This window comes from Hyperolius riggenbachi, chromosome 3, assembly GCF_040937935.1.
Source record: "Hyperolius riggenbachi isolate aHypRig1 chromosome 3, aHypRig1.pri, whole genome shotgun sequence".
Taxonomy (NCBI): Eukaryota; Metazoa; Chordata; class Amphibia; order Anura; family Hyperoliidae; genus Hyperolius; species Hyperolius riggenbachi.
The window spans coordinates 46190502-46211435 of NC_090648.1; the positions used below are offsets into that span (position 1 = coordinate 46190502).

The window sequence follows — 20934 nt, forward strand, 5'->3', positions numbered from 1 at the left end:
TAGCTGGCAACTGTATTTGTGATTTAAAATACTATAGGATACGTCTGTGTGTGTGTTAAAGTACACAGCCCTGTAAGACACACACACACAGCTGCTGTGTATTTGACACTGATTGTGTGCCTCTTTGTTATTACACACACTGTCTACCACTATTGAATATTGTTAGTACTACTGCGCATACCCCCAATATGGAAAGAAATAACAGGCAGAGGTAGGACACCATGCAGGTCTGTTCTAGGCCGTGCTGGGATCCCAGAAGACAAGATGAACAGAGGAACAGTTCAGAGTGGGAGACAGAGAGAAGGAGGAGGAGACGAGTTGCCGTAAGAAGCAGGGGGAGCTCGTCGGAAACAGCTCGTGACAGTGTCCGACGGCGTGTTTCGCCACCTAGGGACACGCCCTTCAACGCCAGCTGCTGCCACCACTAAAATGTCGTTAACCCAGAACTCACCAGTGTGGACATTTTTTTGTGTGTCTGCCTCAGATTACAGCAATGCATTGCCATCTGTACTATCTGCCACCAAAAATTGAGTCAGGGAAAAAGCAACGCCCACCTAGGAACAACTACTTACGAAGGCACTTGATCAAGAAGCACAAACACCAATGGGATGAGCACATGAGGAAAAGCAGAATGCAAACGTAAAGCCACCCTCCACCTCCTCTTCCTCCTCCGGGTGCAGCATCCTCAGCCACTTTATCCTCTGCTGCCCTGGAACTTTCACAGCCTCCCTCTTCCACTCTGCCACTCACGTTGATCAGTTCCTGCTCCTCTGCCCACAGCAGCCAGGTGTCCGTTAAGGAAATATTTGTGCAGAAGAAGCCAATGTCTGCCAGTCACCCCCCTGCCTGGCGTCTGACAGCTGGTTTGGCGGAACTGTTAGCCTGCCAGTGCCAGCTGTTACCATACAAGCTGGTGGACTCTGAAGCCTTCTGAAAATTTGTAGCGATTGGGACACCGCAGTGGAAGATACCAGGCTCCAATTATTTTTCCGAAAAGGCGATACCCAAACTGTACACTACTTACTCTCCCTGATCCATGTATACATACGCAAGATGTTTTAAAGCACTTTATGCCTCCAGTTTAGCAATGCAATGTGGTTTCTGCCCTGTAGGAATTATAGCCCTACTCTGCGTCAAATACGGAATTTTCCGTAAGACTTTTGGCATGTATCCCACTTCGACATGCCCCCTCCAGGTGTTAGACCCCTTGAAACAACTTTTCCATCACTTGTGGGCAGAAATAGTCCCTGTATGTTTTCAAATTCACCTGCCCATTGAAGTCTATGGTGGTTCACCCGAACTCGAACTTTTGCAGAAGTTCGCGTTTGCAGTTTGGGACATCTCTACTGCTGAGTTAACCAATACATCTGCTGTCAGCAGGCTCTGAGTGAGGGGGGAGGAGCCCTTCACAAATCACATCTAGCCTGCACTGTTGCACTATCTGGAGAACTGCTATGAAGCACTTCTTAATCTGCAGCAGTTTAGGGATGGAACTGTAGTGCAGCTCTGGAAATCTACGCTAAACTGCTGCTATTATGTAGGATTTGAGAAGTTTCTTACTATCATGCAGAACAGTCCCCCCTACTGGTTAGAACAGTTTAAGAAGAAAAAACTGTCGGTAATGCTTTAATAAATCTGCCCCTGAGATGTATTGCAGTGCGGCGTCATTGCTGTATTCTAACACAGCATTCTGCACTTCAGTTGGCGTTCACTGTGCGGTCAGTGCGTTATAGCAGTGTGCGGCACCCCAATGCACTGCATTCAGTGTGTTACTGCAAAACGCACCCGTTAACAGTGACAGTGAAGAGGAAAGCTTATCTGTAGATCCAATAAGTGGCTCCCCCACTCTCCCTACACCAGAATGCTAATCAATATAAGGATATTTACATTACATTTCCATTTCCTTGACTAACCATTGCATAATATACCTAATTAAAATACCAACTATACTTACTATACTTCTCAAAATACAACACTAAAAGAAAATTTGTAACAAACAAAAACCCTCGTGAGGGGGAAGCCTCTGCATCCTAATGAGGCTTCCTGCGGCGACCCCCCCGAACTGTGGCGGGTTACATTTTTATCTACCACAATCCAATGCAATAGTGGCTTTTCATTCGGACTAAGGAGTAAACAGCAGAGCAAATCGTTTGGGCTCGGCTATTTACACCTTGGGCCGAATGAACAACCGCTACTGCGCCTGCGCAGGATGGCGGTAGGTAAATATTGCCTGTCGCTTGTCAGGCTTTGTTGAGGAAGTTTTGGAGGAGCCAGCGCTGGATTCCCCCAGGCTACAGAGGACGGGGAAGCCTCATTGGGATCCTGAGGCTTCCCCATTCCGAGGTAAGTATCTCCCAGAGGAAGATTTTTTTGTTTCAGGTTCTCTTTAACCTCTTGAGGACTGCTGTGTTAAACCCCCCTAAAGACCAGGCGCATTGTCATTAAATTGGCCACTGCAGCTTTAAGGCCAAGCTGCAGGACCGCAAAACAGCACACAAGTGATTCCTCCCCCCTTTTCTCCCCACCAACAGAGCTCTCTGTTGGTGGGGTCTGATCGCCCCCCCAGTGTTTGTTTGTTTATTTGTGTTTGTTTTTTTAAATAAAAACTGTGGTTTTTTTCCCCTACTGTAAACCCCCCTCCCTCCCCCCGCCGGCCAATCCCTGTGATCAGCTGTCATAGGCTTCAGCCTATGACAGCCGATCACCTCCGTGGCTCAGGAGGGGACAGCCGTGTCACACGGCTGTCCCCAGTACAGCGCTGCTGCTGATCGCAGCGCTGTAAGGGTAATTAGACGGCGATTACGCCGTCTAACAGTCTCCCGAGCGGCAATAGCCGCTCGGAGACTGAAGAGGGGGCGGAGCTCCGCCCTCCGAGAATGAGATGCGCGCGCAGTCTGCACGCGATCTCCTGCAAAACAGAGCCCTGGGACTTTACGCCAATTGGTGTTAGGCGGTCCTGGGGCTGCCGCTGCGGCCATGCCCAACGGCAAAAGGTTAACCCTGTTGATCTTCCCTTACCATCCCTTTATGTTAAATAGTTGTCTTGCTTCACGTTCCCACCTTGAAGAAGGTTACACTTTCTTAGCACCTCTACTCTATTAACCCCCCTGGCAGTATGATTATTTCCAGGTTTTATGGTCTTTTTAAAAGGTTTCAGACCCTAAAATCAGGAAAAAAGCATGCCGCCAGAGTCTCTGCAGCAGCCCTCTCACTTACCTCCCTGGTTTCCAGCGCTGCAATTTTAACTCCGTCCTCCAGGTGGCGCTGTAACTCTTTGGAGAAATAAGTGATGGTGATCTCACCACAGTGATTTAGAGCCTCGGAGGAGAAGAAGGAGATTGGCTACCGATGCCTGGATCCCCTGGGAGGTGAGTAAAAGCTCCTGCTGCATGCTCTACTGTGCATAGAGCTCCTGGCGGCTAGTCCGAGCTCAGCTTAGGATTACCGGCAGGGAGGTTTATGGATGGAACCCGATCTGTCACTGTGTAGGTCAAAAACCCAGGCAGGTTTGGATACCGCTCCACTAGACTACTGTCGTAAAATTTCTTTGACACAAGTTCCATATCACTCAACTTTTCAAACCTTCTTGGGAGCATATTAGAAGTTTATGTGTTTAATTTATCAATGTAATGTTTTATTATGTGCTCAAAGAATTGACACCTACTGTTATACATGGTCCTACTGCAATGTGTATTACAGATGAAAAAGATTACTTATCATATCTTGTGATATTTTTTGTATGTTTATAATTCTCAATAAAAAGCGATTGAATAAAAAATTATAAAAAAAACCAGTGACAGTGAAGCATATGTTTCATTGGCAGTATGCTTCACAGTATGCGACGCAAAGTGGATGATGTGCAGTGCCACTTTGCCGTTCTGTTGTGTACCGTCTGTCACAGGGAATGCAATGCAACTCCCATCTATCTTATGGCTTCATGCTATAATCATTTACAATCCATTGTTTCACTCAAAATTACACAGTTTTAGCCTTTAGGCACAGGAATCAGGTGCATGCTAGCATATCTAGAGTAGTGTTGATCGAACAGTGCTTGACACTATTCGTTATTCCCCGAATAATGGGCCGTTCGGGTTCGAGTCGAACACAGCCGAACACCGCATGGTGTTCGTGACGATGCTCTACCACGCTGCTCAAACTCCTCCCCCCTACTGTGATTGGCCGAGCGTGAACCGAACTTGGCCGAGCGTGCACCGAACTTGGCCGAGCGGTCACCCGAACACGCGGCTTGCCACGCTGCTCAAACTTCTCCCCCCTACTTTGATTGGCCGAGCGTGCACTGAACTTGGCCGAGTGGTCACCCGAACGCGCGGCTCTGCCACGCTGCTCAAACTCCTCCCCCCTACTGTGATTGGCCGAGCGTGAACCGAACTTGGCCGAGCGTGCACCGAACTTGGCCGAGCAGTCACCCGAACGCGCGGCTCGCGCTGTGATTGGCCGAGTGGGTCACGTGGTTCGGGACTATAAATACCCGAACGCGCGTTATCGAAGCCATTTGCTTTGGGGTTTAGCTTTGGGCAGGTAGGAGGGAGCGTCAGCGCACTTCCAGCCAGGCCAGCCACAGGTCCCTGGCCCCCAGCCTCACCGCTGACAGTAGCACCCACAGGGCCTCTGCCTCACACAGCACTGCTGCAGGCCTGCAGCCACAGAGAACTGAGCCTCTGCCTCACTGCTGACAGCACCACACAGCCACCCACAGAGCCCCTGCCTCACCACTGCCAGCCAGGCCAGACAGGCCAGCCACAGGGCTCTATCCTCACCACTGACAGCACCCACAGGGCCTCTGACTCACCACTGCCAGCAGGCACTGCCAGCAGAAGTGTTGCACCAAAAGACAGTAGTGGCAGCTGGGATCAGGTGTGTCTCCAAAAAACACACTGTATTGCAATTAATGTTGTCTTAGTGTTGCACCAAAAGACAGTACTTTCAGTGGCAGCTGGGATCAGTTGTCTCCAAAAAAACACACTTTATTGCATTTTACTCGTGCTTAGTGTTGTATAATAAAACAATACTTTCAGGGGAAAAATTGTGCCCACAAATAATAAAAAAAAAGTTTATTTCATCTTTGTGACAAGTAAAGAGTTACGACTACTATGAAGAAATACAGTGAAAGAGGGAGGGGCAGGGGAAGAGGTGTTTCCCCTGACGGTTCACGTAGAGGCCGTGGTGGCGCATCTAAGAAAACCCACTTAATACCGCTCATCTTGTCCAGGCAAAAAACAACCCTCAATAATCCAGAAGAACAGGACCAGTTAGTAAATTGGTTGACCTCTCAAGCATCCAGCAGCGGGTTAAGCACCAGCCCATCCTTGTCAGGCACGAGGTCCTCTGCCAGTTACAAGGAGTCAGTGGGCACAAAGGTGACACAACCAGCAGCTACACCATGCACACAACGGCCAAATAACGAGTCCGAAGAATTGTTCCACGACACAATGGGCTATTCGCAGGAGCTATTCTCATTCCCACCCCCACAAACTTCCAACTGTGAAAGGACAATGGAACAGTCACAAATCTTTCGCCCGGATTCACAAGCAGTGGATGCTGAAAATGCACCAATTACTGAAAGGCAAAGCGAGGATGAAGACACCCAAATCTCAGCGCAATGTGCGCAGGAATTTGAATCGCAGGAGGTCTGCCTAGAAGATGAGGAAGAGATGGGATTGAGGTGCGCAGAGGTTGTTCTGGGGAGCTCTACTCCGTGACTGCACACATATGAGGCAATGGAAGAGGAGGGTTTTTTGGACGATGAAGCCACAGACCCAGATTGGGAACCAGACCGTCGTCGTCGGGATAGCAGTACAGATGAGTCAGCTGAAGAACCCACTGCTGCAAGAGTTCGTGTTGTGCCACAAAGTAGTCAGGGAATATCGGCCACAACAAACGCACAAGTGAGACGCAAAAGAGGCACGCACCAAACTCCCAAGCAAAGCAGTAGGTCCTCCAAAGTCTGGTCTTTCTTTGAAGACAGCAGGGAGGATGTAACCATGGTGATTTGCAAGGTGTGCAGGAACACACTGAGCAGGGGAAAAAATGTCAACAACCTCACCACCACCAGCATGCGCCGGCACATGGAAGCCAAACATAGCACTCTGTGGTCAAGCGCGCAAGGCCAGGGTACCCGCTCGCTTCCAGCCCCCAGCAACACTGCCTCCGTTGTGGACACCAGACCCTCCTCAGCAGCCCAGTCATTACGTGGTGGCCAACCATCCGTAGTACCCAATGTCAGTTTCAGTAATAGTGCTCTTGACTGTTCCCAGTCAGTGTTAAAGTTGGCAAAGCTGAGACACATCCCTTGCCTGGCCCACATTCTGAACCTAGTTGTTCAGCGGTTCCTGAGGACATACCCAGGCATGGCGGATCTTCTGCTGAACGTGCGACGAGTGGCAAAACATTTCCAAAAGTCCAGTACCGCTTCGGGCGCACTCACCAAGTTGCAGCAGCGATTCAGTCTACCCAACCATCGCTTGGTGTCTGATGTCCCCAAGCGGTGGAATTCTACGCTGCACATGCTAGGCTGCTAGCACGCCTTTGCAGTAGTCCAGTACATGATGGAGCAGTACCGAGGTTTATCTAGTCAGCTGCCAATCTTCTGTGGATCTTTTCTGACACCCAGGCAGCAGCCCACAGAACAGCAATCACACTGTTCCACCTCCAACACCACTCGCCTGCAGAGGATGGTCAAGGACTACATGTCAGATGGCGTAGCCGTGTTCAACAATCCATCAGTCCCCTTTAACTATTGGGTCTCTAAGCTAGACACCTGGCACGAACTGGCAATGTACGCAGTAGAGGTGCTGGCTTGCCCTGCAGCCAGTGTTATATCCGAACATTGTTTCAGTGCAGCCGGAGGCATCATTACAGATAGGCGTATTCGCCTCTCCACAGCAAATTCAGACCGTCTGACACAAATTAAAATAAATAAATCGTGGATTGGAACCCCCCCCCCCCCCTGACCAAGCAGCACCCTGAACATCTGTGCTGGGTTAGCGTGCAATTTTCAGGAATATCTCATTTCTATTACATTTATCACTGCATGGCGACAAAATGCATTGCTTTACGCATGCATTTTGTCCTCATGCCAGGCCTGGGTTGTGTCTCAAAGCGTGGCCTTGCTCTCCTGTACCTCCTCTTCTATCCTGTGTGCTGGGTTAGCGTTGTCGGTCCCATTGGTACTACGACAGCTTTTCAGGATCTCATTTGATCCCCCCCCCCCCCCCCACACTATTCCCAAGCCATTTTGCAGAAGTTTCCCTCATTTTTTGTGGTTTTTCTGGCCTGCAAAGCAGGAATATTCGGGTCTCTATTGACTTCGAGTGTGCCGAATATCTGGACCATGTTCGGCCAAACCGAACCCAAATATCTGGATAACACTAATCCAGAGGCGTAATTAGGGGTTTCAGCACCCGGGGACATAGACAGTTTTTGCACCCCCCCCCCCCCCCCCAGACAAAATGGGCATTGCCACCCATCAGAATGTTTTCATGGTCATGGGTGGAGTCAAATGTACAAATGCAATATAAGTATGGCCATTTGTGCCCCCCTTCCCTCTGTTTAGATAGCTTAATGTGCCCCCTTCTCCAATTCAGATAACCTGATGTGCCCCCCTTTAGTTAGCCAGATGTGCCCCCCTTTAGTTAGCCAGAAGTGCCCCGCCTCTCCTCCATTTAGACAGGCAGATGTTCCCCCTCTTTAGATAGCCAGATGTGCCCCACTTTTTCTGCTGCTATTAATGTTTCTGCACTTCTCTGTAGAGGGAGGGAGAGAAGCAGAGGCACTTCAGCCAGTCACTGAGCTGCTTCTCCCAGACTTGGGGGTGCAGTTACTGTGCTGAGTGCCCTCACAGTGCTGCACCCGGGGACATATGTTCCCCCTTGCCCACCCATAGCTACTCCTCTGAGCATATCCTAAAATGTGGAGTTACGGACTCTCTATGTCTGTAAAATGGAGTTATTGTCGCCAGGACCAGCCGCACTGAGGGCCATTTTCCACCATATGCGCCAGTTTTTCATTCATCGGTAATGAAGATAAACAATGGATAATTCCACTAACATCGGGTGTGTACAGTCACAACATGATGATTACTAAAGATCCATCATGTTGGGTCTTTAGGGTGTCCGACACCCAAACACTACACAATGCAATTGTTCTCACTGCTCCCATGCCCGTCAGAACCTGTGCTCTTCGTCCCTCCACCCCACAAAGGCTGATGATGCATATATATATATCATCATGGCTGCTCTGTTGCCCGGTCCCCTTTATGATCCCTTGGGCGACATAGCCCAATCTTCAGGACATCTTCAGGTGAGTATGCAGCTTTAGGCACAAATTAGGAGTGCTGAAACATTGTGGACAAGGCACTGCGACTTTCTGTCTGCCTTTTCCATATGAACTTTCCATTTCCCGTTGTCCTGCCGCTTCCTTTGTCATGGCTGAATCAGTGAAGAGTCAAGCCTTTAAAGAGGAACTCCAGTGAAAATAATGTAAAAAAAAAAGTGCTTCATTTTTACAATAATTATGTATAAATGATTTAGTCAGTGTTTGCTCATTGTAAAATCTTTCCTCTCCCCAATTTACATTCTGACATGTATTACACGGTGACATTTTTACCGTGGGCAGGTTATGTAGCTGCTGCTAGCTGTTTTGGCTGTTAGAGACAGCTGTAAACAGCTAATTCCTGTTTGTGAACCTTATTACATTGTAACAAACTGCCAAAAGTACCGCGGTCCCAGAGCTTCTTGTGGGAGGTGTTTCAGCACAATATCAGCCATACAGCGCCCCTGATAATCTGTTTGTGAAAAGCAATATATTTCTCATGTAAAAGGGGTATCAGCTACTGATTGGGATAAAGTTCAATTCTTGGTTGGAGTTTCTCTTTAAGCACTTACCTGCTGCTCTAACAGTGTTGTTTATGGATGCACACAGGGTTCCAAATAGGGGATAAGAACAGTCTTCTAGAAAAGAATTACAAAAAATAAATATATTAAGCATTTGCATACGGTATATATTACTGCTGATCATACTGTAAGAATTGGACTGTTTGAAATTCTCAGCTTGCTTTTGTTAAGCAGCCATTCCACATGCTCCGAAAACAAAAGACTTCACCTCCTGCCTAACTGACCTTAAAGAGAAACTCCGACCAAGAATTGAACTTTATCCCAATCAGTAGCTGATACCCCCTTTTACATGATAAATCTATTCCTTTTCACAAACAGACCATCAGGGGGCGCTGTATGGCTGATATTGTGGTGAAACCCCTCCCACAAGAAACTATGAGTCCATACTCCTGGCAGTTTCCTGTCTGTGAACCTTGCTGCATTGTGGGAAATAGCTGATTACAGCTGTTTCCAACTGCCAAAAAAGCATGCAGCAGCTACATCATCTGCCAACAGTAAAAATGTTGCCATGTAATAAATGTCAGAATGTAAATCAGGGATTTAAAATATTTTACAATGGGAAAACACTGACTAAATAATTTATACATAATTCTTGTAAAAATGAAGCACTTTTTTATTACATTATTTTCACTGGAGTTCCCCTTTAAGGTGGAGATACAGTTTAAATCTGCTTTCAGCCAATGACACTGAGCCTCGTAAAAGGGAAGTGATGTGTGGTGAGGGGGTGGAGTCAAGGAGTATATTGTCTTTGAGCATGCTGCTTCTAGGGGCTTTTGCTGGAATCTGCTGCTGGGCTGCTATCTGGGATCATGGCTGGGTAAGACTGTATGGGTGTCTGTAATCAGAGGCGTATCTAGAGGGGTGCAGGCATGGCTTATGCCATGGGCGCCACAGCACCATGGGCGCCATACCTGCTTCTGTGCTGGGCTGCAATGCCTGCTTTTGTGCTGCGCTGCCATGCTTGCCTCCGTGCCTCCCCTCATATAAGATTCATTCCTTTATCCGGGGTACATGGCAGTAGTAGAAAAGAGGACAGAGAGGGAAGAAGAGATATTTCTAGAAAAGTTACTTCAGCAATGTCACGAGTCAAAAAAAAAAAAACACAGGCAGCCATAACACATGTATGTGAGAAAGTATGCTGTTTTTAGACGGGAAGGGGGCTCTAACGGGAGGGAGCGGGGAGGAGGGGCGCAATTTTTGTGTTTGCCATAGGCTCTATATTACCCAGGTACGCCCCTGTCTGTAATATGGTATGTATTTTATAAGATCTTGGGGAAGCTTCAAGCTGCATTAAACTAGGAATTAATGTATAAATTATGGGCATTGTTTTCAATGGGTAATGCGTAACATTGTTGAATTACTCTGTACTTGTTGCTTACTGTAATACATCAATGTCTGTACCTGTATCGCAAAAATATCACATGCAATATAAACTTTATTTATACTGTTGTTGATGTGTATTTCTTTGTCAAACGACCACCTAGAATTTACGAGAACTAGATATTGTTGTCTTTATTAACCACCCTGGCGTTCTGATTAAATCGCCAGGGTGGCTGCGGGAGGGTTTTTTTTAAATAAAAAAAAAACTATTTCATGCAGCCAACTGAAAGTTGGCTGCATGAAAGCCCACTAGAGGGCGCTCCGGAGGCGATCTTCCGATCGCCTCCGGCGCCCAGAATAAACAAGGAAGGCCGCAATGAGCGGCCTTCCTTGTTTCGCTTATATCGTCGCCATAGCGACGAGCGGAGTGACGTCATCGACGTCAGCCGACGTCCTGACGTCAGCCGCCTCCGATCCAGCCCTTAGCGCTGGCCGGAACTTTTTGTTCCGGCTACGCTGGGCTCAGGCGGCTAGGGGGGCCCTCTTTCGCCGCTGCTCGCAGCGAATCGCCGCAGAGCGGCGGCGATCAGGCAGCACACGCGGCTGGCAAAGTGCCGGCTGCGTGTGCTGCTTTTTATTTCGTTAAAATCGGCCCAGCAGGGCCTGAGCGGCAGCCTCGTCCAGACCGCTCAGCTGGTTAATATCCCATTGTTGATACAATATTTTCAGCAATATCCGATTTCTTACAATACAGAGGAAATTAGTTAAAACTAAAAGAAGAAAAAAAAAATCTCAGGCAAAAGCATAAGCTGTAGAGACCATTACTTAGATGAGTGAGCAAACTCATGAGCAGGGATGCTCATCCGGATCCTGACCATTTTTCCGCTATCCGGGTCGGATCCGGATTCCGGATACCTGGGCCAAAATCCGGATAGCTCTATGCGGATATCTGGCCGCATAATCCGGATACCCGAGGATATCCGACGCATGTCCGGATCCGGGTACTGTAACTAAGGAGATGATGTCATTGAGCCAATCAGAGGGCTCCCAGCCAATCAGAGGGCTCCCAGCAGAAGCCCTAGCAACCAATCACAGAGGGGAACTCTGGCCAGCCCCACCTAACCTCATTGAGCCAATCAGAGGCCTCCCAGCCTAAGCCCTGGCACCCAATCACAGAAGGGAACCCTGGCCAGCCCCCCTGTGTAGTAAGGAGGGCTGGCATGATGAGACAGATCGTCCTTGCTTGTGTGGCTGGCTGGTTGGTCACTGACAGACTTGCTCCAGTGCTGTTGGCTTAGCAAGTGCTGCCTGTATACAGTGATAAACCTAAAGCTTTGAGCAGGCCCGCCATCAGGGGGGGACATCCGTGACTCCCGTCACGGGCCCGGCCCTGCAGGGGGGCCCCATCCCCGCCGCGGCCCTGGCGGGTGCCGCCCGGCCGCCGCTCAACCCCCCATGACCGCTGCTCCCTCCCTCCCTCCATCCCTCTAACCGCCGCCGCCTCCACCTAGTCAGACCCCGATCAGACGGCGACAATAGTGCGGGCGCTAGGACCCAGCGCCCGCACTGATATGCGGAAGTGACGTCACTTCCGCATATAGAGCGGGTGCGTCCAGCGCCCGCTCTGGTCGGGTCGCCGCTGATCTTGAGGTCTGACGCTGGGCAGCACTCACTGGCAAGGTAGGGGAGGCAGCGGAGGCGGCGACGACGACGACGGCGGCAGCGGCTGGGGGGGGGCGGCTCCCTGTCACTCGCTCACTAGCTAAAGGGCCTCCCTGTCATTCACTCACTACTTAAAGGGCCTCCCTGTCACTCACTCACTACTTAAAGGGCCTCCCTGTCACTCACTCACTACCTAAAGGGCCTCCCTGTCACTCACTCACTACTTAAAGGGCCTCCCTGTCACTCACTAGCTAAAGGGCCTCCCTGTCACTCACTCACTACTTAAAGGGCCTCCCTGTCACTCACTCACTACTTAAAGGGCCTCCCTGTCACTCACTCACTACCTAAAGGGCCTCCCTGTCACTCACTCACTACCTAAAGGGCCTCCCTGTCACTCACTCACTACTTAAAGGGCCTCCCTGTCACTCACTCACTACCTAAAGGGCCTCCCTGTCACTCACTCCCTACTTAAAGGGCCTCCCTGTCACTCACTCCCTACTTAAAGGGCCTCCCTGTCACTCACTCACTAGCTAAAGGGCCTCCCTGTCACTCACTCACTACTTAAAGGGCCTCCCTGTCACTCACTCACTACTTAAAGGGCCTCCCTGTCACTCACTCACTACTTAAAGGGACTCCCTGTCACTCACTCCCTAAAGGGCCTCCCTGTCACTCACTCACTAGCTAAAGGGCCTCCCTGTCACTCACTCACTACTTAAAGGGCCTCCCTGTCACTCACTCACTACCTAAAGGGCCTCCCTGTCACTCACTCACTACCTAAAGGGCCTCCCTGTCACTCACTCACTACCTAAAGGGCCTCCCTGTCACTCACTCACTACCTAAAGGGCCTCCCTGTCACTCACTCACTAGCTAAAGGGCCTCCCTGTCACTCACTCACTAGCTAAAGGGCCTCCCTGTCACTCACTCACTAGCTAAAGGGCCTCCCTGTCACTCACTCATTAGCTAAAGGGCCTCCCTGTCACTTACTCACTAGCTAAAGGGGCTCCCTGTCACTCACTCACTACCTAAAGGGGCTCCCTGTCACTCACTCACTACCTAAAGGGGCTCCCTGTCACTCACTCACTACCTAAAGGGGCTCCCTGTCACTCACTCACTACCTAAAAGGGCTCCCTGTCACTCACTGCCTAAAGGGCTCCATGTCACTCACTGCCTAAAGGGCTCCATGTCACTCACTACCTAACCTGGGGGTCCCTGTCAGAATCCAGGTGAGAGGTGTCTACCATAATAAGGGGGCATTCTGCCTATTTATGTGAAATGCTGTCTATTTATGTGCCTCATGACTGCTGAATTTGTCTTGTTGGGGGCCTAATGATTGAATTTTTACTTGTTGGGGGCCTCATGATTTGTTGGGAGCCTCAAGATTGCTGAATTTGTCTTGTTGGGGGCCTCATGATTTGTTGGGGGTCTCACGATTGCTGAATTTGTCTTGTTGGGGGCCTCATGATTGCTGAATTTGTCTTGTTGGGGGCTTCATGATTGCTGAATTTGTCTTGTTGGGGGCCTCATGATTGCTGAATTTGTCTTGTTGGGGGCCTCATGGTTTGTTGGGGGCCTCATGATTGCTAACTGCGAGACTATGGGAAAAGCTGAATCATTACCATATGAGACAATAGCATTAAACCTACTTTTTTAGCTTTTTTAAACAGAAAATAAAACTGGGAGGTTCTAAAAAAATGATGGAGCACTTCCTCCTTCCGGCTTGAAGGAGGAAGTGCTCGATATCGAGGCTTGCAACGCGTCCATTCGGACACTTGCACCTCGTTGAAACGCTGGGTGGAGTACGGCGTTCTGGGTAATTAACCCCGCCGCATCTAGCCACTCAGCTGTGGCAATTAGAGCTAACTTGAATCACGAGTATCCACCGTGGTTATTCGTGATTAATTTGTGGACAGCAAGCCTCCAACTAGCTCTGCCAACATGTAATGGCTACGCACATTTCTCAGTTTGTGTGTGGGGGGGGGGGGGGGGCCCGGACTGATGATTTGTGAGGGGCCCCAAAATTTCTGATGGCGGCCCTGGCTTTGAGTGCTAAACACCTTCACTACACTATTGTTCTATTGTTTTTTTAGCTAGGTAGCTTGTAATTGTTTGATTTCATTCACTCAGTTAGGTCCTGTCTTTATCTGTGTGTGCTATGCTGTGCAGGCCAGCAGGACAGTATAGGTTAGGGAATAGGATTACTGTGTTATTGTATTGTAGTTAGTACTGAAGTCAGTTGTTAGGCCTGGTGCACACCAAAAACCGCTAGCAGATCCGCAAAATGCTAGCAGATTTTGAAACGCTTTTTCTTTTTCTGTAGCGTTTCAGCTAGCGTTTTGCGGTTTTGTGTAGCGGTTTTGGTGTATTAGATTTCCTGTATTGTTACAGTAAAGCTGTTACTGAACAGCTACTGTAACAAAAACGCCTGGCAAACCGCTCTGAAGTGCCGTTTTTCAGAGCGGTTTGCGTTTTTCCTATACTTAACATTGAGGCAGAAACGCATCCGCAATCCAAAATCTGCTGCAGCCCGGGAGTATGCGTTTCTGCAAAACGCCTCCCGCTCTGGTGTGCAACAGCCCATTGAAATACATTACCCTAGCAGATCCGCACCCGCAGGCGGATCGCAAACCGCAGCGGAAACGCTCTGGTGTGCACTAGGCCTTAGAGAGTAGTACTGTGCACGGTTGGCGCTACCATAGAGGCAAAGGGGGCAATTGCCCGAGGGCCCCAGAGCTTGTAGGGGTCCCCCGTGGCTACAAGAGAAAAACATTTTTTTCAAAAAGACCTTATAGTTTTTGAGAAAATCGATTTTAAAGTTTCGAAGGAAAAAAGTATACTTTTAAATGCGGTAGATGTCACTTTTAGTAGCAAACCTAAAGGTAGTGTAATTTTACATGCATTAAAAGAAAGCGCAATACATTTCCTGACGGCGTTTCCAGGGGGCCCATACGCAGCTTTGGCCAGGGATTGCTATACAGCCGCAATATGGCTGCATGAAGATCCCTGGCATTTTTTCCTATTTTCCCAATTTCTTTTTTTTTTATGTTTAGAGTGTGGTCATTTTTTTTTTAATTATGTGGGGTCCCCCCTCCTGAAACTTTTTAACCCCTTGTCCCCCCATGCAGGCTGGGGTAGCCAGAATGTGGAGCTCCAACCGATTGGGGCTTCGCACCCTGACTATACCAGCTGCAAAAAAGGTCCCCTAATGCCGATTTTTGTTCCGGGGTATCTATTGGGGGGGGGGGGGGGGGCTCAGGTTTATTTTGCCCTGGGGCCCCATTGTTGCTTAAACCGGCCCTGGTACTGTGTTAGCTTACTACAGATTACTGCAGTGCTGCTGTGCTGAGCATTGTCAGTGTGACAGTTAGACAGATAGTGTGCACTGTCTGTCCTCTACTCTGCGGCCTGTCACTCCATGATGATTTGATGTAAAGTCCAACCCCGATTTTATTAAAGTAAAAGTACCCCACATCATCTGGTGACATCATCACGTATAAGTTGTACTATGTCTGCTGGCACCGGCAGCCGGGGGAGGGGCAACAAGGGCAAGAGGACAGGGAGCAACATTATGGCCACCTTCAGAAGTAGGGATGCTCAAATTCGGCTTCGGGAGATATCCGGATTTTTGCTATCCGGATATCTCCCACTAATGCTGTGCGGGCTGGGCAGGGGGGGGGGGGGGGGGTCAAGCTTACCTCTCTGACGTCTTCTTCGGTCGTCCCTCGGCGCCTCCCACGATGCGCTGCATGCGCGTCACGTGATTACAAACACTTCCTCCTTCAACCCGGAAGGAGGAAGTGTTTGTAATCAGGTGACCGCCGCTTGGAGCACATCGTGGGAGGCGCCGAGGGACAACCGAAGAAGACGTCAGAGAGGTAAGCTTGACCCCCCCGCCCAGCCCGCACAGCATTACTGGGAGATATCCGGATAGCAAAAATCCGGATATCTCCCGAAGCCGAATTTGAGCATCCCTGCTCAGAAGGTATGCCGTGTCAGTGTCGACCCCAGCGGGCAGCCTACCCTCAGTCAGCGAGCTTTTCACTCCAGGCACCATGATTGAACTCAGGGCTGTTAGCCACAAGGAGTTCGAGGAGGATGTTCTGGGTTTTGAGGAGGGGGGTATGATGTTGATGATGGGATGAAGGACCGTGACTACCATCCACAGGATGGGGATGTCAGCTCTGACTCTGAGGAGGAGGATGCGGCGGTGGGTTTGGCACGGAGGATCAGCATTGCAGACAGTGGCCGTGGAATGCGGGACCCACATCCTTCTGCCTCTACCACCAGCCGCACCACTCAACTCCCAACCGCCACAGGGAGAAAAGCCGCAGCATCCCATTCAGGCCGCAGGGGAATCTTCACCTCCCCAATCTGGCAGTTTTTCACTCTGCCCTCATTGGACAGTAAGTTTGCCATATGCAATGTGTGCAAACTACAGATGAGCAGAGGTTGTGACCCCTACAAGTATGGCACTTCCAGCTTCATCACCCATCTGGCCAAAAAACATGGTGTTGAGCATGAGGAGTTCAAGAGGCTGAAGCAAGCTGACGCTGGCTCCCACCGCCACGGTGCCACAGGCCACTGCTACTGATACCACCACCTATATTCAACCCAAAACACAATTTCGGTGTCATTTTTTGGAGGTGTCTGGGCTGAAAACTGTCATGTCCCAGTTGTGCGATTGGACTTTGGACACAATGTCGGCTGCACGACCGCTGTCTGGAACCTAGTCCTGATGTTAATTGACAGTTTTTTTTTTTTTTTTCATTTTATGTCCACCAAATAATATATTAGTGTTTCCCTTTAAAAAACATGATGCTACATGCATCATTTACCCTAAAACCCCTTTTTAAAGCTATTTAAAGGGCACTTCCGGTTTTTCTATCCGGGTACCCGAATAGGTCGGGTATCCGCGGGTAATGCGGCCGGGTATCCGCGTTCATGCAGATATCCACAAGGTCGGATCCGGATATCTGGGTACCCGGATCCAAATTCATTCGGGTATTAAAAAGTACTACCTGAGCATCACTGCTCATGAGTTATGTGCTGGGGAAGTTACTGGTTTATTTCTAGCTAGTGGGAGAAGTGGTGAGCCCCATGGTCCAGTATAGTTGGACAAATAAATATCTTAAGATTACTTGCATAGGCAGGCCTGGATTTACATCACGGGAGCCTATAGGAACAGATGTCCTGGCACCCTAGACTCCGCCCTCCATGGACCTACAAACCCTCCCACAGATCTGCACCGCAAGTGTGCTGACTGGTCCAACTGTCAATTCTTTCTTACTTCCTTTGCCCGACATAGGTAGCCACTGGTGCCCCTTAGTATTAGGTAACCAGAGCTATCCTCGGTATTAAGTAGCTAGAGGTACCCCCGACTGAAGAGGGATCTTGTCAGTGGAATGCAGAGACCCGGGTGAGTAAGCTCTCCTTCACACTCCGCTCGGGACTCTGCATAGGGAAGAAGGCACTTGGGGTGGGCAGTGAGCCACCATTTCATCATCAGACGCCTGTAGGCACGTGCCTACAGTGCCTTATGGTAATTCTAGCCTTGTGTAAGTAATATACTCACAAGGGTGAGTTGCAACAATTTGCAACCACTGTCTGAGCCTGTGGGAAAATAACCCCCCCCCCCCCCCCCCTCAGTATCCCAGGGCTGTTGGTGCAGATGCTGGTCGGTCGCTCTCCTGATTAAGTTCTGAGGAGACCAAGGTCCTTGTTACTAGGATCCCCTTGGGATATAGGCTGTGCTAAGATCACTGATATACTACTAATAAATGTTATGTAAATGAGAAGTGTAGCTTCTTACCTTCTCAGAAGGACAAACCATTACTAATGGAAAAGAAATAGGGATGCTCATTCGATTCCCGAGGAAATTACATTTCTGCATTTCCGATCCAAAAATGGAAATTGGAAATCGTATTTCTGTGGCATTACCGCAACTCAGTAATTTCAATTACAATCACAGTCCAGAACGCGGAAGTATTTGGCCGATCAGAGAATGGAAAAAATGACCAAAAAAAGACTCCTTCAAAATTAGAAAATGGACTTCTGCATAAATACAGCATTACCCTAACTTGGTAATGTTAGCTCAATCACAGGACTCAGAAGCATTGGACCAATCAGAGAATGAAGAATCAACTAAGAAGTATTTGCCCAGTCAGAGAATGCAAAAGATGACCAAAAAAAGACTCCTCGGAAAGCTGAATCAGAAACTGGAAACTGGAAATTGGAAATCCATGGAATCGGTAATCGGCATTGGCGGGAATCGGAGTTTCTGTGGAATCGGAAATTGGCTTTTCCGACCATGCCTAAAAAGAAATATTTATTCATGCACAATAGTCAAGGCATTTCATGGGTCCTTGCATGCTTCTTCAGGTCAATACATGCTTCTTCAGGCCTATACAGCAAGGACCCGTGAAATGCATTGTCTATTGTGCATGAATAAATCTTACTTTTTCATTACTTATGGTTTGTCCTTCTGAGAAGGTAAGAAGTTACACTTCTCATTTATATAACATTTAGCACTAGTATATCATCAAGGGTGCCTTCACCAGTGATTTGTTTCTAGCTCTCCTACCCAGTCCCAAGGTACAGGCCAAACAGAGTATGCTGAATACTGGTGTCCCTGAAACGTGTCCGGGACGGACTGACCATTCGGGCACTCTGGCGCGGACCAAGGGCCCGTGGTCAGCGGCGGGAAAGGGGGGTCGTCTCCCCCCCTTCTCTCACCCTTGGGGCTCCCCCTTCCTTGCACCCCACTCCAGAATTGTGGTGTGACAGCGGGCGGCAGCGGAACACTTCTTCCTACTCCTCTTGCGAGCGTGAGCTCTGTGCGTCGCTGGTCTCGTGACATTACTGACTAGACCAGAGCAGTGGCGCACAGATCTCCCTTTTGCACTGGGTAAAGAAGGAAGTGTTCTGCTGCCCCCTGCTGTCACACTGCAATTCTAGAGGGGGGAGCGAGGAAGAGGGAGCCCTAAGAGTGAGGGAGGAAGGGGGGAGACAGTCCCCCTTTCCTGCTGCTGTGCCGGCTGCTCCCCCTTCACTGCGCTGCCACCCCTCCTTCTGGGGACACCTAGCTACCTATTCTGAGGACACCTACAGACCTGGCTATCTATACTAGGGACACCTATAAATCTGGCTACCTATTCTGGGGACACCTATAGACCTGGCTACCTATTCTGGGGACACCTACAGACCTGGCTATCAAAACTGGAGACACCTACAGACCTGGCTATCAAAACTGGAGACACCTATAGATCTGGTTATCTAAACTGGAGACACATGTAGACCTAACTACTTATACTGGGTACACCTATAGACATGGCTACTTATACTGGGGACACCTACAGACTTGGCTATCTAAACTGGAGACACTTATAGACTTGTGTTCTAAACTGGGGACACCTATAGACCAGGCTACTTATACTGGGGACATCTATAGACCTGGCTACCTATTCTGGGGACACCTATAGACCTGGCTGCTTATACTGGGGACACCTGTATACCTGACTATATATACTGGGGACACCTGTAGACCTGGCTACCTATACTGGGTGTAGACCTGGTTACTTCTACTGGGAATACCTATAGACCTGGTTACCTGTACTAGGGGCACCTATTTTGTGGGAACTGCTGCCAGATTAACTATTTTTGGGGAACAGCTGCCAGATTATGCATATTTTGGGGAACCGCTGCCAAATTATGTGTATGTTGGGGGAACCGCTTCTGTCAGATTACATCTGTTTTGTGGGAACCATTGCCATATTATCTGTATTTTGGAGGAACCTCTGCCAGATTACGTGTATTTTTGGTGAAATGTTGTCGGATTACATGTATTTTGGGGGGAGACACTACGGCAGAGCTTAAACTTCCTCAGCAGACCTATTACACCACTGCTAAGGTCATGCATATTTTGCCCCACCCACGACCACACCCACATTCCGTTGGGTGACCACGCCCATTTTTCAATGCGCCGAGCCTAGCGCAATGCAGGGGTTTTGATCAGTGAAACATATGCTGTCAGAAAATGTTTATATTTTTGTCAGTAAAAAGGTTGTCAACATTGGTATGGGACCCCATAATGTCCTATTGCCTGGGGGCCCCATGAGTTGCCATTCCGCCCCTGAACGTGTCTAGATTACATTGAAATGATCACAGCAGAGTCCTAAAAAGGTATCTGCAGCACCATCACACCTACAGAGAAGCCTAGCAGGCTTCCAGCCATAAGAACACCAGGCCTCCTGCCAGCCAGAGACTGCCACCAGCCCTCTAGAAGCCCTGAAGCCGTCCACAAGTGAGCTCTGCACCATCTGGATGAGTACAGAGTTTACAATCTAATCCCTTCCATAGCCATAGTCTAACATCCTACGGAATAACGGAATTCTTATTATTTCTGTATTTATATACAACAGAGTACATAGTAATGTCACTAATTGTCTTCAGAGGAGCTCACAATCTGATCCCTTCGAAGAATCGGCTTTGTTCACCAAGTGTGACAGATGCCGCACCCAGAATTATTTGTGGTACGCACAGCATGGTAATAGTACAATTAACAGACATTAAGGACAGGCATTTAAACATTGAAAAAACAAGAGAGAACACCGAGTGCCCAATATAGTGCAGTATGTACTGGACTGATGTGGGTGATGAGAGGCAAGTATGTTAAGATATACTCACAAACATGGGTTACCACTAAGGCAACCAATGTAAATGCAGGTGGGGAGGTTAGACCTGCCCCCACTCAGGATTAAGAAGTCACTCTCTGTAGATCTGGAAACAAGCGGTTAACACCTTTCCAAGCAAGGGGTTAAAACCCTTTATGATATGTTGATATGCATATGTTATGATTTACTGTTTATGATTTGACTACTGTGTACATGTTTATACCCTTTCTGTATGTCTGAATATGTTTAAATGCCTTGTTGAAATGAACAGAATTGCCCAAAGGATAAAAGTAACTAAAACTTAAAAAAAAACACCAAGACCGTGGCGCGTGGGGGGGGGGGGGGGGATGTTCGATAGTAGTATTGGTGGACTT

General features: G+C 48.9%; 1 protein-coding gene across 1 annotated transcript in view; it reads right to left on the bottom strand.

Moving 5' to 3' along the window:
• LOC137562078 (mucin-12-like) overlaps positions 1–20934 on the bottom strand; it is a 32990-nt gene that overhangs the window by 10180 nt on the left and 1876 nt on the right. Inside the window, exon 2 of the mRNA XM_068273415.1 lies at positions 8904–8969. Coding sequence (XP_068129516.1) covers positions 8904–8969 — 66 coding nt within the window. The remainder of the gene's footprint in view (positions 1–8903; positions 8970–20934) is intronic.